At 39.4% G+C, this 27,801-nt stretch overlaps 1 protein-coding gene across 3 annotated transcripts in view; it reads left to right on the top strand.

The window, feature by feature from the left end:
- The window catches only part of ZRANB3 (zinc finger RANBP2-type containing 3), a 1,006,798-nt gene that overhangs the window by 707,533 nt on the left and 271,464 nt on the right, over positions 1 to 27,801 (top strand). For all 3 annotated transcript variants that reach the window (XM_053698237.1, XM_053698236.1, XM_053698238.1), the window contains 2 exons: positions 14,207 to 14,422; positions 14,923 to 15,014. In XM_053698237.1, the coding sequence (XP_053554212.1) occupies positions 14,207 to 14,422; positions 14,923 to 15,014 (308 nt within the window). The remainder of the gene's footprint in view (positions 1 to 14,206; positions 14,423 to 14,922; positions 15,015 to 27,801) is intronic.

The following is a 27,801-nucleotide window of genomic DNA, read 5'->3' as shown; positions in this document are numbered from 1 at the left end:
TGATCAGATGTGGGGTCTTTCAGAAATAGATCTGATGGCTTCTCATCTAAACAAGAAACTTCCCAGGTACCTGTCCAGATCCAGGGATCCTCAAGCGGAAGCAGTGGATGCGTTGACACTTCCTTGGTGTTATCAACCTGCTTATATTTTTTCCCGCCTTTAGTTTTTCTTCCAAGAGTGATCTTCAAAATCATCATGGAGCAATTGTTTGTGCTGCTGGTGGCTCCAGCATGGCCTCACAGGTTTTGGTATGTGGATCTTGTTCGGATATCCAGTTGCCAACCTTGGCCACTTCCATTAAGGCCGGACCTCCAGTTTCAAGGTCCGTTTTTTTCCATCAGGATTTCAAATCTTTAAATCTGAAGGTATGGAAATTGAATGCTTAGTGCTTAGTCATAGAGGTTTCTCTGACTTTGTGATTAATACTATTTTGCAGGCTTGTAAATCTGTTTCTTTTTTTTTTTAAATAATTTTTTTATTGAGGTTATGCAACAATACAAAAAACATCATACATTGATATGCGTGCAACAGTAAATGCGCTTCAGTCAATTGTGAATAAACATTTTCGACCATAAAAAGACAATAGAGATCAAAAACAACAAAAATTGCAACAATGTCTGACATCAAATAAGTTTCGCAAAACTGACTAGTGAGAAGGCCTCTCATGGACCCATTGGCTGCGTAGAAATGAAATAATATATAGTAGTCAGATCTGCGGCCGCTATTGAGCCTAAGGATAACTTATAGTAAAAATATTATGGGTGGGGGAGGAATTTCAGCGGGTAAGCACCGCTTATTGAATAGGGGGGAGGAGTGGAGGGGCGGAGCCATATAGGAAAGTCTCTTGAGTATCTAAGGGGCAGGTATAGGGCAGAATATCAGTGAGAATTCTATGGCATTGAAATGCTTAATGTTTACTGGGGCTTAATTGACAGCAGTCTATATGGAGATTTAGGGCAGTCATGTAAGTTTATATAGGACTAGAGGCATATTCTGGATTGAACTATCATTGTTAACCATTGTGTTTATATTACATGTACTGTATATCCCTAGATAGCAGCCCCCACGAGTAAAGCATGAAATGAGAGACTAACTATACCTTATATTAAGAATAGGACTGCACAAGAGCTTCCTAGGAGCTATAGACATGGGTAATATACAGAAGCAGTATAATATGTGCTTGATGATACATGTAGCCTGACAGCGATTTTAAAATCACATAGTACAGATATCAGGCTAATACATTGCATAGTTTCATACTTACTGTATCACAATGTTATGGAACAGAGATATTGACCAGCACCCTTGAATAAGATACTAAAAGAGCAGTTGCATTGCTTTTTTAATATGGAGAGGGGTTAGGTCAGTTAAAAATCTTATGTCCCAGTTTTAGGAGCTTAGGCATCTATTCATGCTCAGTCCTAACTAATTCAATATCTATAGAACCCCATATTTATATATCTTAGGAATAAAAGTATATGGGGATAAAGGTGCTATAGGATGCAATAGCCTATGTTTGTAATGTAAGCCCAATAGGACGTTGGCGGGGGGCAAAAGAGACATATAGAGCTTAGGTAAAATCTTTCTCCATAAGACCAAAATTCTGTTATTTACAATAATACATTGGCCATTACAATAAAAATAGTAAGACCATAATAGGTATTTTAACCTGTGCTAATATAGTAAAGTACAACAAGAAAAGTAGGTTTAACTGTGACAAGATTATTAATCTGGCTGTTATATGTCCCAAAAAAACATAGCCATGTATCATGTAGTAGCTTGTGACACAGTGTGTTTCATAAAGCTGCATAACCCATCACTCACTGAAACTTATTTGTATCTACATTGGTTACCTTAACTCCATATTACAGTCTACCAATAGGTGGCTATGTTAAAAATTGAATATAGGTGAGGGCTATAATACTGACATAGTGAGCCCAGAACAACCAGGCCATTAGGCATTTTAGAATACCTATACAAACAAAATTAGAATGTAGGGTTCTTGTAGATGAGGAGCTAATAGTGGCATATGTTCAGACATAGTTGAAGCTATAGCCTCTAAATAAGATAGGATAGAGCCAGTATGGGCCTTCTAAAATATAAACTAGCAATACTGTATAGACATAGGCCTCAAGACAATAGTAAGTTATAAAAGAAACATCATTAATGCAATAGCTCCTTGTTTTAGCTAGCCTGCATGACTGAAATAAATAAATCTCAAGTAAAGACCGCTACCATAAAACCAGAATTATGTTTTGTGCAATAATATACTAGCCAATATAATGTAGATAGTAACAACATAATAAGTATTTTAACCTATGCAAGTATAATATGGTATAATAAGAAGAAAAATAGGGTTAAGTAGCATTACATTTCTGCGTTATAGTGATGTGTTTATAAGCTGGGAAGCATATGTTACAGGTAGCAAACAAATCAGAATAGGTATACCATATGTCTCATGTCACGTCAGAAGCTTAAAATCCCAGTTTCCATGTAGTATTGCAGAAGCATTGGCAATATGTAGTACTATAAGTAAATAATTCCTAGCAAGGTAAAATTATGTACCAGCATTTACCATAGTAGAAGCATTTATATTGGTATGCGAACATAAAACTGGGGTAGAATAATTCAACCTTTCAAACCTAGTGAAGAACAAAAACCAGGTCTTGTTAGACAATGTGCCCCAAGTGAAGAGCATTTTTAACAATAATATAAGGCTCAATCATTCAGCTGACCGTATGCATATGGATAAAGAGTCATCATCTTGAACATCCTGGTTAAGAGTGAGTTAACTTAACTAAATAAAGAGAACATTAGTAGAATATACAATAAATACTGAGATAAAAGTGTATGGATTAGGTAAATAACAGGCATAATAAGTTGGGCACTATTATTAAATTAGAATATTCACATGAAGGTGTCCTAAGCTTAGTATTCTGCAAAATCAGTCCAGTCAGATGTGACAAAGTCCCAGTGCTAGGCTGATCTGTATCGGAAGGAAAATGACATTACCCAATGTCCATCCTTACTACAATAAATATACCGAATATCACAAAGAAAAAAATGTGAAATAAATGTGATAACAAAAATCATAAAAGGAAAACCAAATAAAGTTCTGAATCAAGGATATGTCTGTGTCCTCTGGATGAGTTTTTCAGCTTGTTAGCATTCCTCAGTGAGATCCCATAAAAAAGGAAACAGAAAATTGCAACATAGTGTGAATCTGTAACGGCACTTTGAGGAAGTAGTTGTTTTGTAACAAATGACTACTCACATTTGTTGGAGCTTTCGACTAAGCTCAAGGACATGCGCACTCCGACTTTATACTGATGGGAAAACAGTACACTAGGCAAAACTTGGATGCAAATTTATTTTAAAATATATAAAAGTGTCACATAAGCCTTGATAACACCACAATGTAAGGGTACAAAAGCAGATATGCTGTAACAAATGCTTCAAATCGCCAAACTTGCAAAGATGTAAATGGATCAGCAGGAGTGTGACCGCCGAAACCAAAACCTCTTTAGTAGCAAGACAATAGCGCTAAACCCCCAGGTGTCCTGGCTAGTGTAGAGACGCGATAAAACTCAATCTAGAACAGTTCAGTTCCGACGTACGTTTCGCTGGTATGCTACGTTCATAGGATTGACTTTCGTCTCTTCCACGGCAAAGTATGGAGCTGCAGTAGTGCAATCTAGGTTATCAACTCTGTTCCCCGCAGTTGGGGACAGTATACTCAGATCCCAGGCCATATCCACCAGAGGCTGTGGTAGATCTATATCTAAATTAGGGCAAGTAATGACAAAGCTCCGATCAGGCTTGTTACCTGTCGAGGCAACAGTTGTGCATCTCAAATCTCTCGCTGACTGCCCTCGGCTGGTTGGCTGTATATTGGAGATAGTAATGTTTGGCCTTGTGGATGTCTGCGGGTCAGTGTGACATAGGGCTTTTGTGAGCCTGTCGGTGTGTGGGGCGGCATCCAAAAATCACCATCTATCTCACCCGGGTCCATAACGCAGCTAGGGTCCGCAGCCAATGCTGACGCAGCTGAGGCCAGTCCGTTGTCAACGATCTTATTTTCGGTGAGAGGATGCGCACCGCATGTGAGAGGTAAGGAGTCGCCCATTGTACTGGCCACTTTTCCATAGGACACTGAAGTGTAGGGGCACTTCTCCTCTCTTAGGCCTGCAAACCTGCTCAGTAAGGTAGCATGTGAAAGAGATTCCGTGCGGGTCTGTGGAGGCTCCAATAGTGAGATTGGCGCCTATGCAGGGTGTCGGGAGGTCTCAGCCTTCTTAGAGTAATCAGCTGCCATCTTGGGTATCGGATCGCTCTCTTCCTCCCTCAGATCCTTGACCGTAGACAATAGGTCGTGGAAACAGAAATCCATCTTCTCTTCAAAGCTTGCACACCATGCCTGTATCTGTTCGTATAGGTCTGCCATATTCAATCGGCCAGTTGTCTGTTCTGCCTCGTGGCTGAACAGAGGCTCAATAAAAGTTTAAAGTTTCGTTACCTGAGGCTATTGATGAGTTGCTCTCACCCTCTCACAGGTGTAGGTCCCAACCTGAATTAAGAAAACTTAAATTAAATGTTGTATTAGGCTTGATGTTTGTTAGTTTTTTTAGTAGCCCATGTAATACACGTCTTGTCTCCTCTGATGTTGGCTCCGCCCCCCTTAAATCTGTTTCTTGAAAGATTTATTATCGAGTTTAGAAGACTTACATTTTATGGTGTTTTTCTCATAAATTCTCTTGGCATTCTTTTAGAATTCTTAGAATTTTACAGTTTCTTCAGGATAGTTTGGATAAGGGTTTGTCTGCAAGTTCCTTGAAGGGACAAATCTCTGTTCTTTCTGTTTTATTTCACAGGAAGATTGCTAAGCTTTCTGATATTCACTGTTTTGTTCAGGCATTGTTTCATATCAAGCCTGTCATTAAATCAATCTCTCCTTCTTGGAGTTTTAATTAGGTTTTAAAGGCTTTCCCTGCTCCTCCATTTGAGCCTATGCATTCTTTGGACATTTAAATACTTTCTTGGAAAGTGTTGTTTCTTTTGGCCATCTCTTCTGCTAGAAGAGTTTCTGAATTATTTGCTCTCTCTTGTGAATCTCCTTTCTGATTTTTCATCAGGATAAGGCAGTTTTGCAGACTTCATTTAAATTCTTATCTATGGTTGTGAATTCTAACAACATTAATAGAGAAATTGTTGTCCTTTCCTTGTGTCCTAATCCTAAGAATTCTTTGGAAAGATCCTTACATTCTTTGGATGTGGTGAGAGCTCTGAAATATTATGTTGAAGTTACTAAATATTTCAGGAAGACTTCTAGTCTATTTGTATCCTTTCTGGTTCCAGGAAAGGTCAGAAGGCTTCTGCCGTTTCTTTGGCATCGTGGTTAAGCTTTTGACTCATCACGCTTATTTTGAGTTGGGTCAGGCCCCTCCTCAGAGAATTACAGCTCATTCTACTAGGTCAGTTTCCACTTTGTGGGCTTTTAAGAATGAAGCTTCAGTTGATCAGATTTGCAAAGCAGCAACTTGGTTTTCTTTGCATACATTTACTAAATTCTACCATTTTGATGTATTTGCTTCTTTGAAAGCAGTTTTTGGTAGAAAAGTTCTTCAGGCAGCTGTTTCAGTTTGATTCTTCTGCTTATGATTTATGTTTTCCCTTTCATTTATGAGAATAAACTTATATTTGGGTTGCAGGTTATTTTTTTTCAGCAAAATGGCTGTTTTTATTTTATCTCTCCCTCTCTAGTGACCCTTGCGTGGAGTTCCACTTCTTGGGTATTGCTATCCCATACGTCACTAGCTCATGGACTCTTGCTAATTACATGAAAGAAAACATAATTTATGTAAGAACTTACCTGATAAATTAATTTCTTTCATAGTGGCAAGAGTCCATGAGACCCACCCTTTTTATGGTGGTTATGATTTTTTGTATAAAGCACAATTATTTCCAAATTGCTTTGTTGATGCTTTTTACTCCTTTCTTTTTCACCCCACTACTTGGCTATTCGTTAAACTGAATTGTGGGTGTGGTGAGGCGTATATTTATAGGCATTTTGAGGTTTGGGAAACTTTGCCCCTCCTGGTGGGATTGTATATCCCATACGTCACTAGCTCATGGACTCTTGCCAATATGAAAGAAATGAATTTATCAGGTAAGTTCTTACATAAATTGTTTTTTTGTGGATGGGGACATTTTAAATGTTTAAACAAGTTCTCTTTTATTTTATTCTCTTTTAAGAACATTTGAGGTTACGTTTTTTATCATTTTAAACTGTTCTAAAACCTGTTTTATCTCAGTGGGTTGTGGTCAACAGATCCCATCAGAAACTACTGGAACTAATTGAGATTCTGTGTGAACTAAACAACGGCTGACATATCCTGCAAGCCTGTTTAGATCTTTCAAGGTGATGTAAGTCAGTGTTTCTCAACTCCATATGTTCATGATATCTAAACTAGTGCAAATGTGTAGTAATCAGCTCATCTGAAACTATGGTTATTAACCTGCTCTCACCCATTATCTGATTGTTTCACATGCGCTCAAGTTAAGATATAAAGCAAATCTGTCCTGTTAGGAGTACTTGAGGAATGCAGTTGAGAAACACTGATTTAACTTTAGTTCACTGGTAATTGGTTCTCAAGCTAGGAGACGTTGCAACTTGTTTTAAGAGCTATGGCTTTCAGTTTAGATCTTTGGGTAAACAATATTATTTTCAAGGATTAGACTTCATCAACCCTTCAACCACAAGGCTTTTCCCTCCTTAATATTTTTTAGGATATTTTAAAGAAAGAAATTTTATATGTGATTTTGCAGGACTTTATGATACTGTTGTATGCCTAGTCCTCCTATCAGAACTGGGTGAAGATATTCCCCCCCCTAATCCTTTTAGTCTTACGAAATTGTCTCCATAGAGATATCAGTTAAAGGGACATTATACACTCATTTTTTATTTGCATAAATGTTTTGTAGATTATCTATTTACAGAATATAGCCCATAAGGTTTTGTTTTTGTTTTTTAAATGGATAGTTTTGCTTATTTTTAAATAACATTGCTCAGATTTTCAGACTCCTAACCAAGCCCCAAAGTTTTATGAGAATACTGTCAGATACCTACTCCAGCTTGCTCCTGTTTGTGTAAAGGTTCTTTTCATATGCAAAAGAAGGGGGAGGGGGGAGTGTCTTATTTCCCACTTGCAGTGGGCTTTCCAGCTACCTTTTCAACAGAGCTAAACTGAGAACTTCTAAGTACGTTTTTAAACAGTTTTATACTGGATTTTTATATCTGTGCATCTATTCTTTATATTAGTGTCTATTACATGCAGTTATATGAAAATGAGTGTATACTGTCCCTTTAAGTATTCTTCTTTTCTGAGTTTTCATCAAATTAAGTTTTGAGAATATATTTTTTTCTGGCTTTAGGAGGTTAATTCTTAAAATATTAATTATTTCAATCATTCATAGTTATAGTGAATTTGATGCAGAATGTTGTGTTGTTTTATTTTATTTTAAAATTTAATAAAAAAACATAATTTATGTAAGAACTTACCTGATAAATTCATTTCTTTCATATTAGCAAGAGTCCATGAGCTAGTGACGTATGGGATATACATTCCTACCAGGAGGGGCAAAGTTTCCCAAACCTCAAAATGCCTACAAATACACCCCTCACCACACCCACAAATCAGTTTAACGAATAGCCAAGAAGTGGGGTGATAAGAAAAAAGTGCGAAAGCATAAAAAATAAGGAATTGGAATAATTGTGCTTTATACAAAAAAATCATAACCACCACAAAAAGGGTGGGCCTCATGGACTCTTGCTAATATGAAAGAAATGAATTTATCAGGTAAGTTCTTACATAAATTATGTTTTCTTTCATGTAATTAGCAAGAGTCCATGAGCTAGTGACGTATGGGATAATGACTACCCAAGATGTGGATCTTTCCACGCAAGAGTCACTAGAGAGGGAGGGATAAAATAAAGACAGCGAATTCCGCTGAAAAATAATCCACTCCCAAAATAAAGTTTAAATTTTATAATGAAAAAAACTGAAAATATAAGCAGAAGATTCAAACTGAAACAGCTGCCTGAAGTACTTTTCTACCAAAAACAGCTTCAGAAGAAGAAAACACATCAAAATGGTAGAATTTAGTAAAAGTATGCAAAGAAGACCAAGTTGCTGCTTTGCAAATCTGATCAACCGAAGCTTCATTCCTAAACGCCCAGGAAGTAGAAACTGACATAGTAGAATGAGCTGTAATCCTTTGAGGCGGAGTTTTACCCGACTCGACATAAGCATGATGAATTAAAGATTTCAACCAAGATGCCAAAGAAATGGCAGAGGCCTTCTGACCTTTCCTAGAACCGGAAAAGATAACAAATAGACTAGAAGTCTTTCGGAAATTCTTAGTAGCTTCAACATAATATTTCAAAGCTCTAACTACATCCAAAGAATGCAATGATTTCTCCTTAGAATTCTTAGGATTAGGACATAATGAAGGAACCACAATTTCTCTACTAATGTTGTTGGAATTCACAACCTTAGGTAAAAATTCAAAAGAAGTTCGCAACACCGCCTTATCCTGATGAAAAATCAGTAAAGGAGACTCACAAGAAAGAGCAGATAATTCAGAAACTCTTCTGGCAGAAGAGATGGCTAAAAGGAACAAAACTTTCCAAGAAAGTAATTTAATGTCCAACGAATGCATAGGTTCAAACGGAGGAGCTTGAAGAGCCCCCAGAACCAAATTCAAACTCCAAGGAGGAGAAATTGACTTAATGACAGGTTTTATACAAACCAAAGCTTGTACAAAACAATGAATATCAGGAAGATTAGCAATCTTTCTGTGAAAAAGAACAGAAAGAGCAGAGATTTGTCCTTTCAAGGAACTTGTAGACAAACCTTTCTCCAAACCATCCTGAAGAAACTGTAAAATTCTCGGAATTCTAAAAGAATGCCAGGAAAAATGATGAGAAAGACACCAAGAAATATAAGTCTTCCAGACTCTATAATATATCTCCCTAGATACAGATTTACGAGCCTGTAACATAGTATTAATCACAGAGTCAGAGAAACCTCTTTGACTAAGAATCAAGCGTTCAATCTCCATACCTTTAAATTTAAGGATTTGAGATCCTGATGGAAAAAAGGACCTTGCGACAGAAGGTCTGGTCTTAACGGAAGAGTCCACGGTTGGCAAGAGGCCATCCGGACAAGATCCGCATACCAAATCCTGTGAGGCCATGCTGGAGCTACCAGCAGAACAAACGAGCATTCCTTCAGAATCTTGGAGATCACTCTTGGAAGAAGAACTAGAGGCGGAAAGATATAAGCAGGATGATACTTCCAAGGAAGTGACAATGCATCCACTGCTTCCGCTTGAGGATCCCTGGATCTGGACAGATACCTGGGAAGTTTCTTGTTTAGATGAGAGGCCATCAGATCTATTTCTGGAAGTCCCCACATTTGGACAATATGAAGAAATACCTCTGGGTGAAGAGACCATTCACCCGGATGCAACGTTTGGCGACTGAGATAATCCGCTTCCCAATTGTCTATACCTGGGATATGAACCGCAGAAACTAGACAGGAGCTGGATTCCGCCCAAACCAGAATTCGAGATACTTCTTTCATAGCCAGAGGGCGTGAGTCCCTCCTTGATGATTGATGTATGCCACAGTTGTGACATTGTCTGTCTGAAAACAAATGAACGACTCTCTCTTTAGAAGAGGCCAAGACTGAAGAGCTCTGAAAATTGCACGGAGTTCCAAAATATTGATCGGTAATCTCACCTCCTGATATTCCCAAACCCCTTGTGCCGTCAGAGACCCCCACACAGCTCCCCAACCTGTAAGACTTGCATCTGTTGAGATTACAGTCCAGGTCGGAAGAACAAAAGAAGCCCCCTGAACTAAACGATGGTGATCTGTCCACCACGTCAGAGAGTGTCGTACAATCGGTTTCAAAGATATTAATTGAGATATCTATGTGTAATCCCTGCACCATTGGGATCAGTATACAGAGCTGAAGAGGTCGCATGTGAAAACGAGCAAAGGGGATCGCGTCCGATGCAGCAGTCATAAGACCTAGAATTTCCATGCATAAGGCTACCGAAGGGAATGATTGTGACTGAAGGTTTCGACAAGCTGATATCAATTTTAGACGTCTCTTGTCTGTCAAAGATAGAGTCATGGACACTGAATCTATCTGGAAACCCAAAAAGGTTACCCTTGTCTGAGGAATCAATTAACTTTTTAGTAAATTGATCCTCCAACCATGATCTTGAAGAAACAACACAAGTCGATTCGTATGAGATTCTGCTAAATGTGAAGACTGAGCAAGTACCAAGATATCGTCCAAATAAGGAAATACCACAATACCCTGTTCTCTGATTACAGACAGAAGGGCACCGAGAACCTTTGTAAAAATTCTTGGAGCTGTTGCTAGGCCAAAGGGCAGAGCCACAAACTGGTAATGCTTGTCTAGGAACGAGAATCTCAGAAACTGATAGTGATCTGGATGAATCGGAATATGCAGATATGCATCCTGTAAATGTATTGTAGACATATAATGCCCTTGCTGAACAAAAGGCAGGATAGTCCTTACAGTTACCATTTTGAATGTTGGTATCCTTACATAACGATTCAATATTTTTAGATCCAGAACTGGTCTGAAGGAATTCTCCTTCTTTGGTACAATGAAGAGATTTGAATAAAACCCCAGCCCCTGTTCCAGAACTGGAACTGGCATAATTACTCCAGCCAACTCTAGATCTGAAACACATTTCAGAAATGCTTGAGCCTTCGCTGGATTTACTGGGACACGGGAAAGAAAAAATCTCTTTGCAGGAGGCCTTATCTTGAAGCCAATTCTGTACCCTTCTGAAACAATATTCTGAATCCAAAGATTGTGAACGGAATTGATCCAAATTTCTTTTAAAAAACGTAATCTGCCCCCTACCAGCTGAGCTGGAATGAGGGCCGCACCTTCATGTGGACTTAGGAGCTGGCTTTGATTTTCTAAAAGGCTTGGATTTATTCCAGACTGGAGATGGCTTCCAAACTGATACCGCTCCTGAGGATGAAGGATCAGGCTTTTGTTCCTTGTCGTGACGAAAGGAACGTAAACGATTATTAGACCTAAATTTACCTTTAGATTTTTTATCCTGTGGTAAAAAAGTTCCTTTCCCTCCAGTAACAGTTGAGATAATAGAATCCAACTGAGAACCAAATAATTTATTACCCTGGAAAGAAAGGGAAAGCAGAGTAGACTTAGAAGACATATCAGCATTCCAAGTTTTAAGCTATAAAGCTCTTCTAGCTAAAATAGCTAGAGACATATACCTGACATCAACTCTAATGATATCAAAGATGGCATCACAAATAAAATGATTAGCATGTTGAAGAAGAATAATAATGCTATGAGAATTATGATCTGTTACTTGTTGCGCTAAAGCTTCCAACCAAAAAGTTGAAGCTGCAGCAACATCCGCCAAAGATATAGCAGGTCTAAGAAGATTACCTGAACACAAGTAAGCTTTTCTTAGAAAGGATTCAATTTTCCTATCTAAAGGATCCTTAAAGGAAGTACCATCTGCCGTAGGAATGGTAGTACGCTTAGCAAGAGTAGAGACAGCCCCATCAACCTTAGGGATTTTGTCCCAAAATTCTAATCTGTCAGATGGCACAGGATATAATTGCTTAAAACGTTTAGAAGGAGTAAATGAATTTAGCACCAGGAACAGGAAAAACTTCTGGAATAACTACAGGAGATTTAAAAACCTTATCTAAACGTTTAGATTTAGTATCAAGAGGACCAGAATCCTCAATTTCTAATGCAATTAGGACTTCTTTAAGTAAAGAACAAATAAATTCCATTTTAAATAAATATGAAGATGTATCAGCATCAACCTCTGAGACAGAATCCTCTGAACCAGAAGAACCATTATCAGAATCAGAATGATGATGTTCATTTAAAAATTCATCTGAAAAATGAGAAGTTTTAAAAGACTTTTTACGTTTACTAGAAGGAGGAATAACAGACATAGCCTTCTTAATGGATTTAGAAACAAAATCTCTTATGTTATCAGGAACACTCTGAGTATTAGATGTTGATGGAACAGCAACAGGTAATGTAACTTTACTAAAGGAAATATTATCTGCATTAACAAGTTTGTCATGACATTCAATACAAACAACAGCTGGAGGAACAGCTACCAAAAGTTTACAGCAGATACACTTAGCTTTGGTAGCTCCAGCACCAGGCAGCGATTTTCCAGAAGTATCTTCTGACTCAGCTTCAACATGGGACATCTTGCAATATGTAATAGAAAAAACAACATATAAAGCAAAATTGATCAAATTCCTTAAATGACAGTTTCAGGAATGGGAAAAAATGCCAGTGAACAAGCTTCTAGCAACCAGAAGCAATAAAAAATGATACTTAAATAATGTGGAGACAAAAGTGACGCCCATATTTTTTTAGCGCCAAATAAGACGCCCACATTATTTGGCGCCTAAATGCTTTTGACGCCAAAAATGACGCCACATCCGTAACGCCGACATTTTTGGCGCAAAAGAACGTCAAAAATGACGCAACTTCCGGCGACACGTATGACGCCGGAAATAGAAAAAAAATTTTGCTCCAAAAAAGTCAGCGCCAAGAATGAAGCAATAAAATGAAGCATTTTCAGCCCCCGCGAGCCTAACAGCCCACAGGGAAAAGTCAAATTTTAAGGTAAGAAAAAAATTGTTTTATTCAAATGCATTATCCCAAATATGAAACTGACTGTCTGAAAATAAGGAATGTTGAACATCCTGAGTCAAGGCAAATAAATGTTTGAATACATATATTTAGAACTTTATAAAAAAGTGCCCAACCATAGCTTAGAGTGTCACAGAAAATAAGACTTACTTACCCCAGGACACTCATCTACATGTTGTAGAAAGCCAAACCAGTACTGAAACGAGAATCAGTAGAGGTAATGGTATATATAAGAGTATATCGTCAATCTGAAAAGGGAGGTAAGAGATGAATCTCTACGACCGATAACAGAGAACCTATGAAATCGACCCCGTAGAAGGAGATCATTGAATTCAAATAGCCAATACTCTCCTCACATCCCTCTGACATTCACTGCACGCTGAGAGGAAAACCGGGCTCCAACCTTCTGCGGAGCGCATATCAACGTAGAATCTAGCACAAACTTACTTCACCACCTCCATAGGAGGCAAAGTTTGTAAAACTGATTTGTGGGTGTGGTGAGGGGTGTATTTGTAGGCATTTTGAGGTTTGGGAAACTTTGCCCCTCCTGGTAGGAATGTATATCCCATACGTCACTAGCTCATGGACTCTTGCTAATTACATGAAAGAAAGATTAAATTGCAAAAAAAGATTATTCATTCTGAAATTGTTTTTGCATCACCATTTCCTAATTTTGTTAAGATCAAATAAGTGCTTATATACATATATATCTCGATGTGTCAGAATCTTTAACTGTTATGTTACAGTTATTGTTTATTTGTAACAATATTTTTTTTCTTCTCCATTGTTGTTTCAGAAGACCAAATGTTTTCAATGTTTCTGTGGCCAGTCACATATTTCCAGCTGTTCTCATGGTCTACAAGAATCATGGCTTTATCTTGGGCTATTTAAAACAAAGCCTTTGTTATTAAAACAATGACTGCTACCCATGTTCATACAGAACTAAGTTGTACCACTTCATTGTCTTTTATTTTCTCAATAACCAATTAGCAGTAAGAACCTTCAGTCCAAGCTTCCTTAGACCTAGGCAATGAGTATTCTTCACAACTTTACAATAATTTTACATCAGTTTCTTTGATACTAACCGTCTTGTGAGGAGTGTGAATAAAAAATATGCTTAGTACAGATATTCTTTTTCTTGCTTTAATTGGTGTATAAAGGTCCACTCATACTTCCATATTTGCATAACTAATGTATGGTTTGCCTCCTGAGAAATCTCCCAGTGCTGATCGTATGATATTTTTTTGAGTAACAAATTAATTTATATGTTAATTTTAAATCCTGTTGTCCTCCCAACCCCATCAACATTAAAATATTTCTTGAAGGTTTGTTGTTATTTTTCTATTGTAGTAAAAATTACTTTTGCAGTTTCTGGCCTTAAAAGTCCATTTTCTTTATGCTGACTGCTGTTTTTCTTTCTTTTACGAGTAAAGATTCTGAGAAGAGGAACCAGGCAGTCAGCTCATACTGCAGTCAAGACGAGAAAGAAAATCAAAAGCAGAGTGATGTGTATAATGAGCTATTTGACTGCGATCAGCATGAAGCAGGCCCCTCTCCTGCAGGAGATTTACAGAGGGATCATTTAATAAACATAGCAAACAACAACTTAGAAGTCCACCCTGGGGAGAAATCAGAAGCTGCTGAACCAGGTAACATGAAATGTACACTTTCTCCACAGACAAAGTGACTAAGCACGTAATTGATAGAACAGCTTATTGGATCATCTTTATTTTTTTTTTTTAAATGTATCATGGGAACAATCCTGCAATCTTCTTCGGTCTGTTTAATTAACCTTTTTATAACTAGTTTTTGTCACTGCATGCTGCCAACTTTTGATTTCATCAGGTAATTGTCTTCCACAGTGGCTTTGACAGAAGTAATATGTGAACAGAGATTTAACTAATCCTCTTTAAGATCTAAGCAGGAATATAATTAGACTCATTAGATTTGAGCCTTTTCTCTTGACCTACCTTTTTATTGAAAAAGGGAAAGATTTGCCCTATATCCTTTGCCTGTGTACTTCCCGCCTCTTACACCACTGCAGAATTTCTCTCCCCCCCTTCTGAATTCTATTCCCTAGTGGCTACCTGTGCTGTGCGCAACTGACTATATCTCTACTCATTGTCCTACATATTGTGTTTCTTTACAGAGCATCCTGAAGACTCTGTTTGTTTCCCGGTATATGATGGATTAATGTTCTGTGCCAGCAGGCATACTGATAGGATCTATTTATATAACAAGGTATGTTTACAGAAATACACAGGAAGTGGGACATGATCTGATATTGACGGAGTAACCACCAGCTGAACTAGCAGCTAATTTAAGAAAATATTCTTATTGTAATTATTTGTAATTTATGAGGTGCCAATAAACTGAAGCAGTTTTACAGAGAGTAGGGTGTATCTACAAGTTAGTTAGATAGAGATATGAGATGACTGTGGGGAAGAACAGCAGGTAAATCAGCTTGCAACAGTAAGTGTGTCATAAAAGTGCAAAAATATGTGTTAGGGCATTTATTATTGCACTATTGTTTGCGTGTAGCTATGTATTAAACACAATTTTACAATCTGCTCCAGAGCAGCAGTACACTACTGGGAGCTAGCTGAGCACATATGGTGAGCCAATGGCAGCTTAGCTTAGTTCATTACTGCTGCTCCTGAGCCTATCTAGGTATGCTTTTCAACAAAGGATACCTAACATACATTTGATATTTGAAGTAAATTGAAAAAAGTCTCTTAAAATTCATGCCCACTTAACAAATTATGCAGTGCACCCTCTATAAGGGTTATGTTTGTGCAATGGATTTTCTAAGATAATTTCATTTTTTCTTGGGGGGGGGGGGGGGCTAAAAAATAAAATGTCCCCTGATAAAATATTTTTAAATAATAATGACTAGTTTGTGCTTTTGTTAGGTATATGAAGCTTAATTCCATGTATTGATTTAAAGGGACACTGAACCCAAAATTTTTCTTTTGTGGTTCAGATAGAGCATGCAATTTTAAGCAACTTTCTAATTTACTCCTATTATCAAATTTTCTTTATTCTCTTGGTATCTTTATTTGAAAATCAAGAATGTAAGTTTAGATGCCGGACCTTTTTTGGTGAACAGCCTGGGTTGTTTTTGGTCATTGGTGGATAAATTTACCCACCAATAAACAAGTTCTGTCCAGGGTTTTGAACCAAAAAGTGACTGACTCCTTAGCTTAGATGTCTTATTTTTCAAATAAAGATATCAAGAGAACAAAGAAAATTGATAATAGGAGTAAATTAGAAAGTTGCTTAAAATTGCTGCTCTATCTGAATCACGAAAGAAAAAAATTGGGTTCAGTGTCCTTTTAAGAGATTACTTTGAGCAGTTCTAACCCTTGACTTTAAAGGGACAGTAAACTCATTATTTTTTGTAAATTGTGTTTGTATGTTAGCTGTTTAAATATTGAAAAAATAATTGATTGTCTCCATTAAGTAATAGATGCTAAACTAGGATTCTCTTATCTCTACTGCCCTGCCCCAGTTAGAGACAGACATACATGAGCTGCTAGAGTGGTCAAGCAATGCCTGTGTAGAATATAACAGTATTGAAAGAGACAGTCTACAATGGTTTTAAAAGATAGATAATCCCTTTATTACCCATTCCCCAGTTTTGCATAACCAACAGAGTTATATTAATATACTTTTTACCTCTGTGATTACCTTGTATCTAAGAACTTTCTTCCAGCCCCCTGATCACATGACTGTGACTGTTTATTATCTATTGTCTTGCCTTTAGCATTGTGTTGTGCTTAATCTTAAAGGGACACTGAACCCAAATGAGTTATTTCGTGATTCAGATAGAGCATGCAATTTTAAGCAACTTTCTAATTTACTCCTATTATCATTTTTTTTCTTCATTCTCTTGCTATCTTTATTTGAAAAAGAAGACATCTAAGCTTTTTTCTTGGTTCAGGCTCTGGACAGAACTTTTTTATTGGCTGATGAATTTATCCACCAATCAGCAAGGACAACCCAGGTTGATCAGCAAAAATGGGCCGGCATCTAAACTTCTTGCATTTCAAATAAAGATACCAAGAGAATAAAGAAAATTTGATAATAGGAGTAAATTAGAAAGTTGTTTAAAATGTCATGCTCTATCTGAATCACTAAAGAAAAAATGTGGGTTCAGTGTCCCTTTAAATAACCCCCTGTGCCTGAACACAGTGTTATCTATATGGCCCACGTGTACTTTCAGTCTCTTTGTGTTGAAAAGAAATCTAAAAAACATGTGATAAGAGGCAGCCCTCAAGGGCTTAGAAATTAGCATATGAGCCTACCTAGGTTTAGTTTAAACTAAGAATACCAAGAGAAAAAAAGCAAATTTGATGATAAAAGTAAATTGGAAAGTTGATTAAAATTACTTGTCCTATCTGAATAATGAAAGTTTACTTTTGACTAGACTGTCCCTTGAACTATTAATCACAAATAGGAAAAAACACAATAAAAAAAAAATAATCCCAGAACAAAAATGTGAAAAAAAAAAAAAATCACTGTCCACTGAAATAAGAAAGAAACTTCCAATAAAGATACTTCGGAAAAAAATTTGAGACAATTCCAACGAGCTGTTGTTACTTCTGCAATAAAACCCTCAAACAAGCTGGAGATAGAGAACATAGTGCAGCAGTTGAACACACAGGGGAAGGTACTAACGTAATAAAGAGCAACATTAGCTGTACGATAATAGCCCAAATCAGCAACCTCCAGTGAGCTGGAACTGTATCAAGGTTTAACATGTATTTATTATATCAAATAGATAAAAACACTGTATCTGTACAAATACACAACGTGCCACAAAAGAAACTCAGATGTATCCAAATGGGAAGTTCAGCAATGTTCAAACTCCCACCCTAGCAGTCACTAGCGGATTAGTGAGTCTGTAGTATGCCATTCCCAGTGACATGCAGTGGGTTTTCTTATGTCTTGAGTCTGCACTTGCAATTCTCGCCAAAACTCACAATTTTCAGAGATATACTACACACAATTAACTCTTTCACTGCCCAGCCATTTTCACACCCCTGTGCTAGAGGTGTTTTAGTTGTCTGCCCCTCATTGCATTTACACATAAAATGTAACTTTTTTTCTGTGAGATACCCACACATTTTTTTTAGAAATAACAAAAGTTCACAGTAGTATCATGATATGGGAAAATGCCACCATTTGAAATGCAAATAAATAAATACATTTCTCTTGCAAGATGTATCGAGTCCACGGATTCATCCATTCTTGTGGGATATTCTCCTTCCCAACAGGAAGTGGCAAAGAGAGCACCCACAGCAGAGCTGTCTACACAGCTCCTCCCCTAGCTCCACCCCCCATTCATTCTCTTTGCCTACTCTAGGAAGGGTAAAGTGAGTGTGGTGACAAAAATGTTAGTTTTTATTTTCTCAAGCAAAAGTTTGTTATTTTAAATGGTACCGGTGTGTACTATTAACTCTCTGGCAGAAAAGGGATGAAGATTTCTGCAAGGAGGATGATGATCTTAGCACTTCACTGCTGTTCCCACAGAGGCTGAGGAGTAAAGGAAAACTTCAGTTGGGGGAACGGTTTGCATGCTAAGCTGCGTTGAGGTATGTTCAATTTTTTTCTAGACAGACTGTGATAATTCTAGAAAAGGCTGGCAGAATCCCCATGAGGGAAGGGTAAGCTGTATTCAGACACTTAATATGGAATCTCGGCTTGCATAAAGGGCTCAGTTGTTACTGGTGACACTTATAGAAAAAACACTTTTTTATTAAAAGATTAACGTTTTTGAGGGAATTTGAGGGGTCATTATGGCTTATTTAAGGGTTATTAACCCACATGGCTAGTTTAGAAACACTTTGGTGTGTTTCTTTTAGGCCCCATTAACATCGAGTGAGGTGGGAGGGGCCTATTTTCGCACCTCAGTTGCACAGTTTCTTTTACACAGAAGACATCCAGCTGCTTCTCCAGAGGGTCCTGCTGTGCTTGAGGGCCTAAAGGAAGCTTTTCCCCCACAAATCTATCCCTAAGGGCAGGTAGGCGCCACAGCAGAGCTGTGACAAGGTGCTGAACGTTTTTATACCTTTTTTTTAAGTTTTGTCAATCTGGTTTTTACATTAAGGGGTTAATCGTTTATTTGTCTGCTGGGGCAATCTTACTAAGGCTTTAGGATTCCACTGTAAACATTTCAAAAAGTTTACTGCTTTTTTTTTGTTTTGCAGAGTTTGTGCATATTTTTTTCTCTTAAAGGCACAGTACCGTTTTTTTCTATTATTTACTTTGAATAAAGTGTTTTCCAAGCTTGCTTGTTTCATTACTAGCCTGTTTAACATGTCTGACATCAAGGAAACTCCTTGTTCAATGTGTTTAGAAGCCATTGTGGAACCCCCTCTTAGAATGTGTCCCACTTGCACTGATATGTCTATAAATTTTAAAGAGTATATTATAGCACTTAAAAATATAGCAATAGATGATTCTCAGACAGAAGGAAATGAGGTTATGCCATCTAGCTCTCCCCAAGTGTCACAACCAGTAATGCCCACACAAGTGACGCCAAGTACCTCTAGTGCGTCGACTTCGTTTACTTTACAAGATATGGCCACAGTTATGAATACAACCCTCACAGAGCTTTTATCTAAACTGCCTGGGTTACAGGGAAAGCGTGACAGCTCTGGGTTAAGAACAAATGCTGAGCCTTCTGACGCTTTAGTAGCCATATCCGATATACCCTCACAATGTTCTGAAGTAGGGGTAAGGGATTTGCTATCTGAGGGAGAGATTTCGGATTCAGGGAAGACGCTCCCTCAGACAGATTCTGATATGACGGCCTTTAAATTTAAGCTTGAATACCTCCGCTTGTTGCTCAGGGAGGTATTAGCGACTCTGGGTGATTGTGACCCTATAGTGGTCCCAGAGACATTGTGTAAAATGGACAAATACTTAGAGCTTCCTGTTTACACTGATGTTTTTCCAGTCCCTAAGAGGATTGCGAATATTGTTACTAAGGAGTGGGATAGACCAGGTATACCTATTACAATAAATATACCGAATATCACAAAGAAAAAAATGTGAAATAAGTTGGTTTTCCTTTTATGATTTTTGTTATCACATTTATTTCACAGACCAGGTATACCGTTCGCTCCCCCTCCTGTTTTTAAGAAAATGTTTCCCATATCTGACACCATGCGGGACTCGTGGCAGACGGTTCCTAAGGTGGAGCGAGCTATTTCTACTCTCGCCAAGCGTACAACTATACCTATTGAGGACAGTTGTGCTTTCAAAGATCCTATGGATAAAAAATTAGAGGGTCTCCTGAAGAAAATTTTTGTTCATCAAGGTTTTCTTCTCCAACCTATTGCGTGCATTGTTGCTGTAACTACTGCAGCTGCTTTCTGGTTCAAGGCTCTAGAAGAGGCTCTTCAGATGGAGGCTCCATTAGAGGATATTATGAATAGAATTAAGGCCCTTAAGTTGGCTAATTCTTTCATTACAGATGCCGCTTTTCAACTGGCTAAATTAGCGGCAAAGAATTCAGGTTTTGCCATTTTAGCGCGCAGGGCGTTAAGGCTAAAGTCCTGGTCTGCTGATGTGTCATCAAAATCTAAACTTTTGAACATCCCTTTCAAAGGAAAGACCCTATTCGGGCCTGAACTGAAGGAGATTATTTCAGACATCACTGGAGGGAAAGGTCATGCCCTCCCTCAGGATAAAACAAATAAAATGAGGACCAAACAAAATAATTTTCATTCCTTTCGGAACTTCAAGGGTTGTCCCGCTTCAGCTTCCCCTGCTGCAAAGCAAGAGGGGAATTTTGCTTAATCTAAGTCAGTCTGGAGACCTAACCAGGCTTGGAACAAGGGTAAACAGGCCAAGAAGCCTGCAGCTGCCTCCAAGACAGCATGAAGGGGTAGCCCCCGATCCGGGACCAGATCTAGTTGGGGGCAGACTCTCTTTGCTCAGGCTTGGGCAAGAGATGTTCACGATTCCTGGGCTTTAGAAATTGTGTCCCAGGGATATCTTCTGGACTTCAAAGACTCCCCCCCCAAGGGGGAATTTTACATTTCTCAATTGTCTGCAAACCAGACAAAGAGAGAGGCGTTCTTACGCTGTGTAGAAGACCTACATACCATGGGAGTGATCCGCCCAGTTCCAAAAGCGGAACAAGGGCTAGGGTTTTACTCAAACCTGTTTGTGGTTCCCAAAAAAGAGGGAACTTTCAGACCAATCTTGGATCTCAAAATTCTAAACAAATTCCTCAGAGTACCATCATTCAAGATGGAGACTATTCTGACTATTCGGCCTCTGATCCAGGAGGATCAATATATGACTACCGTGGACTTAAAGGATGCGTATCTGCACATCCCTATTCACAGAGATCACCATCAATTCCTCAGATTCGCCTTTCTGGACAGGCATTACCAGTTTGTGGCCCTTCCCTTTGGGTCGGCCACGGCTCCCAGAATTTTCACAAAGGTGCTAGGGTCCCTTTTGGCGGTTCTAAGACCGCGGGGCATAGCAGTGGCGCCTTATCTAGGCGACATCTTAATTCAGGCAACGACTTTCCAGCTAGCCAAGTCTCACATGGACATCGTGTTGGCTTTTCTGAGATCTCATGGGTGGAAGGTGAACATAAAAAAGAGTTCTCTCTTCCCTCTCACAAGAGTTTCCTTCCTAGGGACTCTGATAGACTCGGTAGAAATGAAAATATTTCTGACGGAGGTCAGAAAATCTAGACTCTTAACCACCTGCCGAGCTCTTCATTCCATTCCTTGGCCATCAGTGGCTCAGTGTATGGAGGTAATCGGACTTATGGTAACGGCAATGGACATAGTTCCTTTTGCCCGCCTACACCTCAGACCACTGCAACTATGCATGCTCGAACAGTGGAATGGGGATTATGCAGATTTATCTCCTCAAATACATCTGGATCAGGAGACCAGAGATTCTCTTCTCTGGTGGTTGTCTCAGGACCACCTGTCTCAGGGAATGTGTTTCCGCAGGCCAGACTGGCTCATCAGATGCCAGCTTGCTGGGCTGGGGTGCAGTCTGGAACTCCCTGAAAGCACAGGGCTTATGATCTCGGGAGGAAACTCTCCTCCCGATAAACATTCTAGAACAGATAGCGATATTCAATGCGCTTCAGGCATGGCCTCAGCTTGCTGCGGCCAAATTCATCAGATTTCAGTCGGACAATATCACGACTGTAGCTTATATCAATCATCAAGGAGGAACACAGAGTTCTCTAGCGATGATGGAGGTAACCAAAATAATCCGATGGGCGGAGACTCACTCTTGCCATCTTTCAGCAATCCATATCCCAGGGGTAGAGAACTGGGAGGCGGATTTCCTAAGTCGCCAGACTTTTCATCCGGGGGAGTGGGAGCTCCATCCGGAAGTATTAGCCCAGCTGACTCAGCTATGGGGCACTCCAGAATTGGATCTGATGGCGTCCTGTCAGAACGCCAAGCTTCCTTGTTACGGGTCCAGGTCCCGGGATCCCCAGGCAGTACTGATAGATGCTCTAGCAGTGCCCTGGTCCTTCAACCTGGCCTATGTATTTCCACCGTTTCCTTTCCTTCCACGTCTGGTTGCCAGAATCAAGCAGGAGAGAGCTTCGATGATTTTGATAGCACCTGCGTGGCCACGCAGGACTTGATATGCAGACCTGGTGGACATGTCATCTGTTCCACCGTGGACTCTGCCGATGAGGCAGGACCTTCTAATCCAAGGTCCATTCAAGCATCCAAATCTAATTTCTCTGCATCTGACTGCTTGGAGATTGAACGCCTGATTTTATCAAAGCATGGTTTCTCTGAGTCGGTCATTGATACCCTGATTCAAGATAGAAAGCCTGTCACCAGGAAAATCTATCATAAGATTTGGCGCAAATATCTTTATTGGTGTGAATCCAAGGGTTACTCATGGAGTAAGATTAGGATTCCTAGAATATTGTCTTTTCTCCAAGAAGGATTGGAGAAGGGATTATCAGATAGCTCCTTAAAGGACAGATATCTGCTTTGTCTATTCTTTTACACAAACGTCTGGCCGATGTCCCAGACGTTCAAGCGTTTAGTCAGGCTTTAGTCAGAATCAAGCCTGTATTTAAACCCGTTGCTCCGCCATGGAGCCTAAACTTAGTTCTTAAAGTTCTTCAAGGGGTTCCGTTTGAACCTATGCATTCCATAGATATTAAGCTTCTATCTTGGAAAGTTTTGTTTTTAGTAGCTATCTCTTCGGCTCAAAGAGTTTCTGAGTTATCTGCTTTACAGTGTGACTCACCTTATCTTGTTTTCCATGCAAATAAGGTGGTTTTGCGTACCAAACCTGGATTCCTTCCTAAGGTTGTTTCTAATAGGAATATCAATCAGGAAATTGTTGTTCCTTCGCTGTGTCCTAATCCTTCTTCAAAGAAAGAACGTCTGTTGCACAATCTGGATGTGGTTCGTGCTTTAAAGTTCTACTTACAAGCAACTAAAGATTTCCATCAAACATCTTCATTGTTTGTTGTTTATTCTGGTAAGCGGAGAGGTCAAAAGGCTACGGCTACCTCTCTTTCTTTTTGGCTGAAAAGCATCATCCATTTGGCTTATGAGACTGCTGGCCAGCAGCCTCCTGAAAGGATTACTGCTCATTCTACTAGAGCAGTGGCTTCCACATGGGCTTTTAAAAATGAGGCTTCTGTTGAACAGATTTGTAAGGCAGCGACTTGGTCTTCGCTTCATACTTTTTCCAAATTTTACAAATTCGATACTTTTGCTTCTTCGGATGCTATTTTTGGGAGAAAGGTTCTACAAACAGTGGTGCCTTCCGTTTACGGTACCTGTCTTGTCCCTCCCTTCATCCGGGTCCTAAAGCTTTGATATTGGTATCCCACAAGTATGGATGAATCCGTGGACTCGATACATCTTGCAAGAGAAAACAGAATTTATGCTTACCTGATAAATTTCTTTCTCTTGCGATGTATCGAGTCCATGGCCCGCCCTGTCTATTTAAGACAGGTAGTATATTTTTATTTAAAAAACTTCAGTCACCTCTGCACCCTATAGTTTCTCCTTTTTCTTCCTAGCCTTCGGTCAAATGACTGGGGGGTGGAGCTAGGGGAGGAGCAGTGTAGACAGCTCTGCTGTGGGTGTTCTTTTTTGCCACTTCCTGTTGGGAAGGAGAATATCCCACAAGAATGGATGAATCCGTGGACTCGATACATCGCAAGAGAAAGAAATTTATCAGGTAAGCATAAATTTTGTTTTTGTGTCCTTTTATTTGGTGTACAAAGGAAATAGCAAGTGTAATTACTTTCTAAATATTTAAAGCCCACATTTTATTGTTCCACATTTAGCACCAGTTCACCTTCCTAAAACAACACAATCCTTAGAGAAATTTTTTGTTTTTATTTGTGTCACCATATTGCAATTTATTCAGAAACTGAGTAGCTATAAAGTATATAACCATATATATTACGTTCATTTAAAATTACATAAAATTCTTATTTCCCAGAGGGGTGGCTTAACCCATTATGACAATGTATGCATGTTCCTACCCCAGTCCAAGTCACTCAGCATAGCAAAAGAATATTTAAAGGGACGGTCAAGTCCAAAAAAACCTTTCATGATTCAAATAGGGCATGTAATTTTAAACAACTTTCCAATTTACTTTTATTACCAATTTTGCTTTGTTCTCTTGGTATTCTTAGTTGAAAGCTAAACGTAGGAGTTTCATATGCTAATTTCTTAGACCTTGAAGGCCGCCTCTGATCTAAATTCATTTTAATCGTTTTCCACCACTAGAGGGCATTAGTTCATGTGTTTCATATAGATAACATTGATCTCATGCACGTGAATGTACCATGGAGTCAGCTCTGATTGGCTAAAATGCAAGTCTGTTAATAGTCTGTTAATAGAACTGAAATAAGGGGGCAGTCTGCTGAGGCTTAGATACAAGGTAATTACAGAGTTAAAACGTGTATAATTATAACTGGGTTGGTTAGGCAAAACTGGGGAATTGGTAATTAAGGGATTATCTATATTTTAAAACAACAAAAATTCTGGTGTTGACTGTCCCTTTAAAAAAACGAAAAGAAACAAAGTACAAAATAGTTCTATTCAAAGTAATCATAAACATAATTTCACAAAATATCACATTCACTAGTTCTCCCATTATTTTGATTTCTAAAATTAGTTCAGAGTATTATGGATCTATGAGACATCAACAACACAAAAAAATCTTATTACCCAGGGCCGGATTGGGCAGCCGGGATACCGGGAAAAATCCCGGTGGGCCGCCGGCCGACAGCTCTGCTGGGCTGGCCTGGCTGCTGCTGTGTCTAAATTTATTGCAGCTTGCTTTGATTTATTGCTATTGCGCGGCCGGCAAGGTATCCACCAGTCCCTACAACAAGACAGTACCTCCCCACTGCTACAGCAGCATCCGTGTGTAGTTATTAGTAAAATCATTTATTTATTAAACTTAATATGGTTGTGTTATTGTTAACTTGTAACTCCTTAACCCGTTAACCGCCCCCCTCGGCCTCTCTGACCGCTGCTGCAGCTGCCGTCACCGTGCCTCACTCTGACTGACTGACTCCGTCCGCAACTAGTACCAACTGACTGCAGTCTGCAGTGTATAGCTACTATCACACTGTGTGACTGTCAGACTCAGTTCCTATATGGGCCGGCCGGGTCAGCAGGTGGGTGAGGGGCGGGCCTGCCAGGGCAGGCGGCTGTCACTGCTGTGATGATGTCACGACGACTCTCATCACCACGCGCCGGCGCCACCACGTGACATAGTGGAGGCAGTGGGAGCCTCAGCCTGGGAGCGCTGCGTCTGCGTGCTTCCCTTCGCGCCATCAGGAGTCAGGACTGTCACTGAGCCAGGCAGCCAGGTCTGCACGTGGGATCACGACGTGCGGTGGTGGACAGACAGTGACACTGGACAGAGCGAGAGCAGAGTCTAAAGGGGAAGAGAGAGAATAAGGTACCGTTACTATACTAATTTATTGGGGGCAGCAGGCAGTGTGCAGCAGCAGGCCAGGCCACTGAGGCGGCCATCAGCAAAAAAGCAGAGCAGCAGCACTCACTGACTGCACTGTCTGTCTCTCTGAATGTCTGAGCAGCAGCAGGCAAACATCAGGTCGGTCACTCAGTCAGGACAGAACTTAGAAGTCAGTCAGACAGTCAGTGGCAGACAGTGCAGGGGTGCCGTGTCACCACATAATAAATTCATCCAATTCCAATACCAAAAATAACTAGCTTGTTAACTGACTCACTACACAGGCCACAAAATGTGTGAGCTATGCTATAGAGCCAATGGATAAAAGATGGTCACTTGGTCAGGGTTAAATATAGATGCCTAACTGTCTGTGCATGTATAGCTAAGTAACTAAATTATATTGCTTTTTTACCAGGCTATACATGCACAGACAGTTATGAGTCTATATTTAACCCTGTCTGTAAATACCCCTCACCCAAATTTGTAAAACAATAGATAGGGATAAAGAGAGCAAGTGCCAAAAAATAACATTGTCATTTAGAGATATGTATTGTGAAGTGATAGTCCAGACTCCAGTACAGGACAGACATACTGACCGTCCGTGACCTTTCCCCCCCAGAGCATGCTGCATGAGAGCAACTAGATCAGTTCAAGTAACCTGATCCAACACACAAATCATTTGTCTGCAAGTATTTAATTTGTGTATAAACTGCCTGCTTAACTCACAATATTTGTATTTTTTATTATATATATATATATATATATATATATATATATATATATATATATATGAGTTGAAGTGAAAACCAGCTAGAGCATAGTTGGCTGGCTTGGAGGGGCGTGGCTATGTTGGAGGGGGCGTGGCTATGTTGGAGGGGGCGGGGTTGGGCTGGTCTATAAAAATTTCCAGGGCTGGTCTGATTTCCCAGTCCGGCCCTGTTATTACCCTCTTATTATGGTGATCACTTCATAGCTGTAAAGATTATGAATCACCTTACTTGATTTGTGAAACCTCACTCTTTTAAATGTGAGGTTCTATTATATATTATTATGGTAAGGGAGTAATAAAGATCTCATAAAGTGCAGTTACCTGCAAAATTGCTGCTTTAAAATAATAGATTTCAGGTGTATGAATTGTGGGGGCAACTTGGATGACCCCCTCTAGTGATTTTGTTCTTCATGCTTATTGGACCTCTCTTCTTTCAAAAGAGTGTCCCTTGCCCTTTTGTAGTGAATATTTCCTTTCATAAGGCAGGGAGAGTCCACAACTTCATTCCTTACTGTTGGGATATACAATACCTGGCCACTCCTGCCAAAGGCTTAAATATCCCTCCCACTTCCCCTATCCCCTAGTCATTCTATGCCTTTCGTCACTATAGGAGGTAGCAGAGAAGTGTCAGAAGATTTGGAAAGTCCTGTAATGGGTATGTTCCCTTTGAGAAAGGACGGGAGTTTTAAGTAATCTTGTCAACCTCTCAGTGAAAGTATTGATGAAAGTTAGAGTCTGGAGATGCAGGGAAAGTTTTTCTGTGATCCCATCCAGACTGTCGCTAACAGCTCCTGAGCAATCAGTGTTGACGAGTTTCACTGCTTGCTGCTACACACTCAAGTCAATGTCAGAAGCGCTGCTGCAAGACTGTCACACTTGAGAGGCTGTGCCTGTTCCAGAGCAAGGATCCTGGATGGTAAGACCGTTTTTTATATATACAATTTAAAAGCTATACAGGGTCACAGTGTGGCTCCTATATACCTCGATAGGATCAAGGGTTAATATCTCCTTCAGTTTGGGGATTTATATCTGCTTAATGTAAGAGTTTTTTCTCCAACATAGGTGTGTCCGGTCCACGGCGTCATCCTTACTTGTGGGATATTCTCTTCCCCAACAGGAAATGGCAAAGAGCCCAGCAAAGCTGGTCACATGATCCCTCCTAGGCTCCGCCTACCCCAGTCATTCTCTTTGCCGTTGTACAGGCAACATCTCCACGGAGATGGCTTAGAGTTTTTTAGTGTTTAACTGTAGTTTTTATTATTCAATCAAGAGTTTGTTATTTTA

Source organism: Bombina bombina, chromosome 1 (genome assembly GCF_027579735.1).
Source record: "Bombina bombina isolate aBomBom1 chromosome 1, aBomBom1.pri, whole genome shotgun sequence".
Taxonomy (NCBI): domain Eukaryota; kingdom Metazoa; phylum Chordata; class Amphibia; order Anura; family Bombinatoridae; genus Bombina; species Bombina bombina.
The sequence above is the reverse complement of the archived record's forward strand: the minus strand, read 5'-3'. Positions and strand labels throughout refer to the sequence as shown.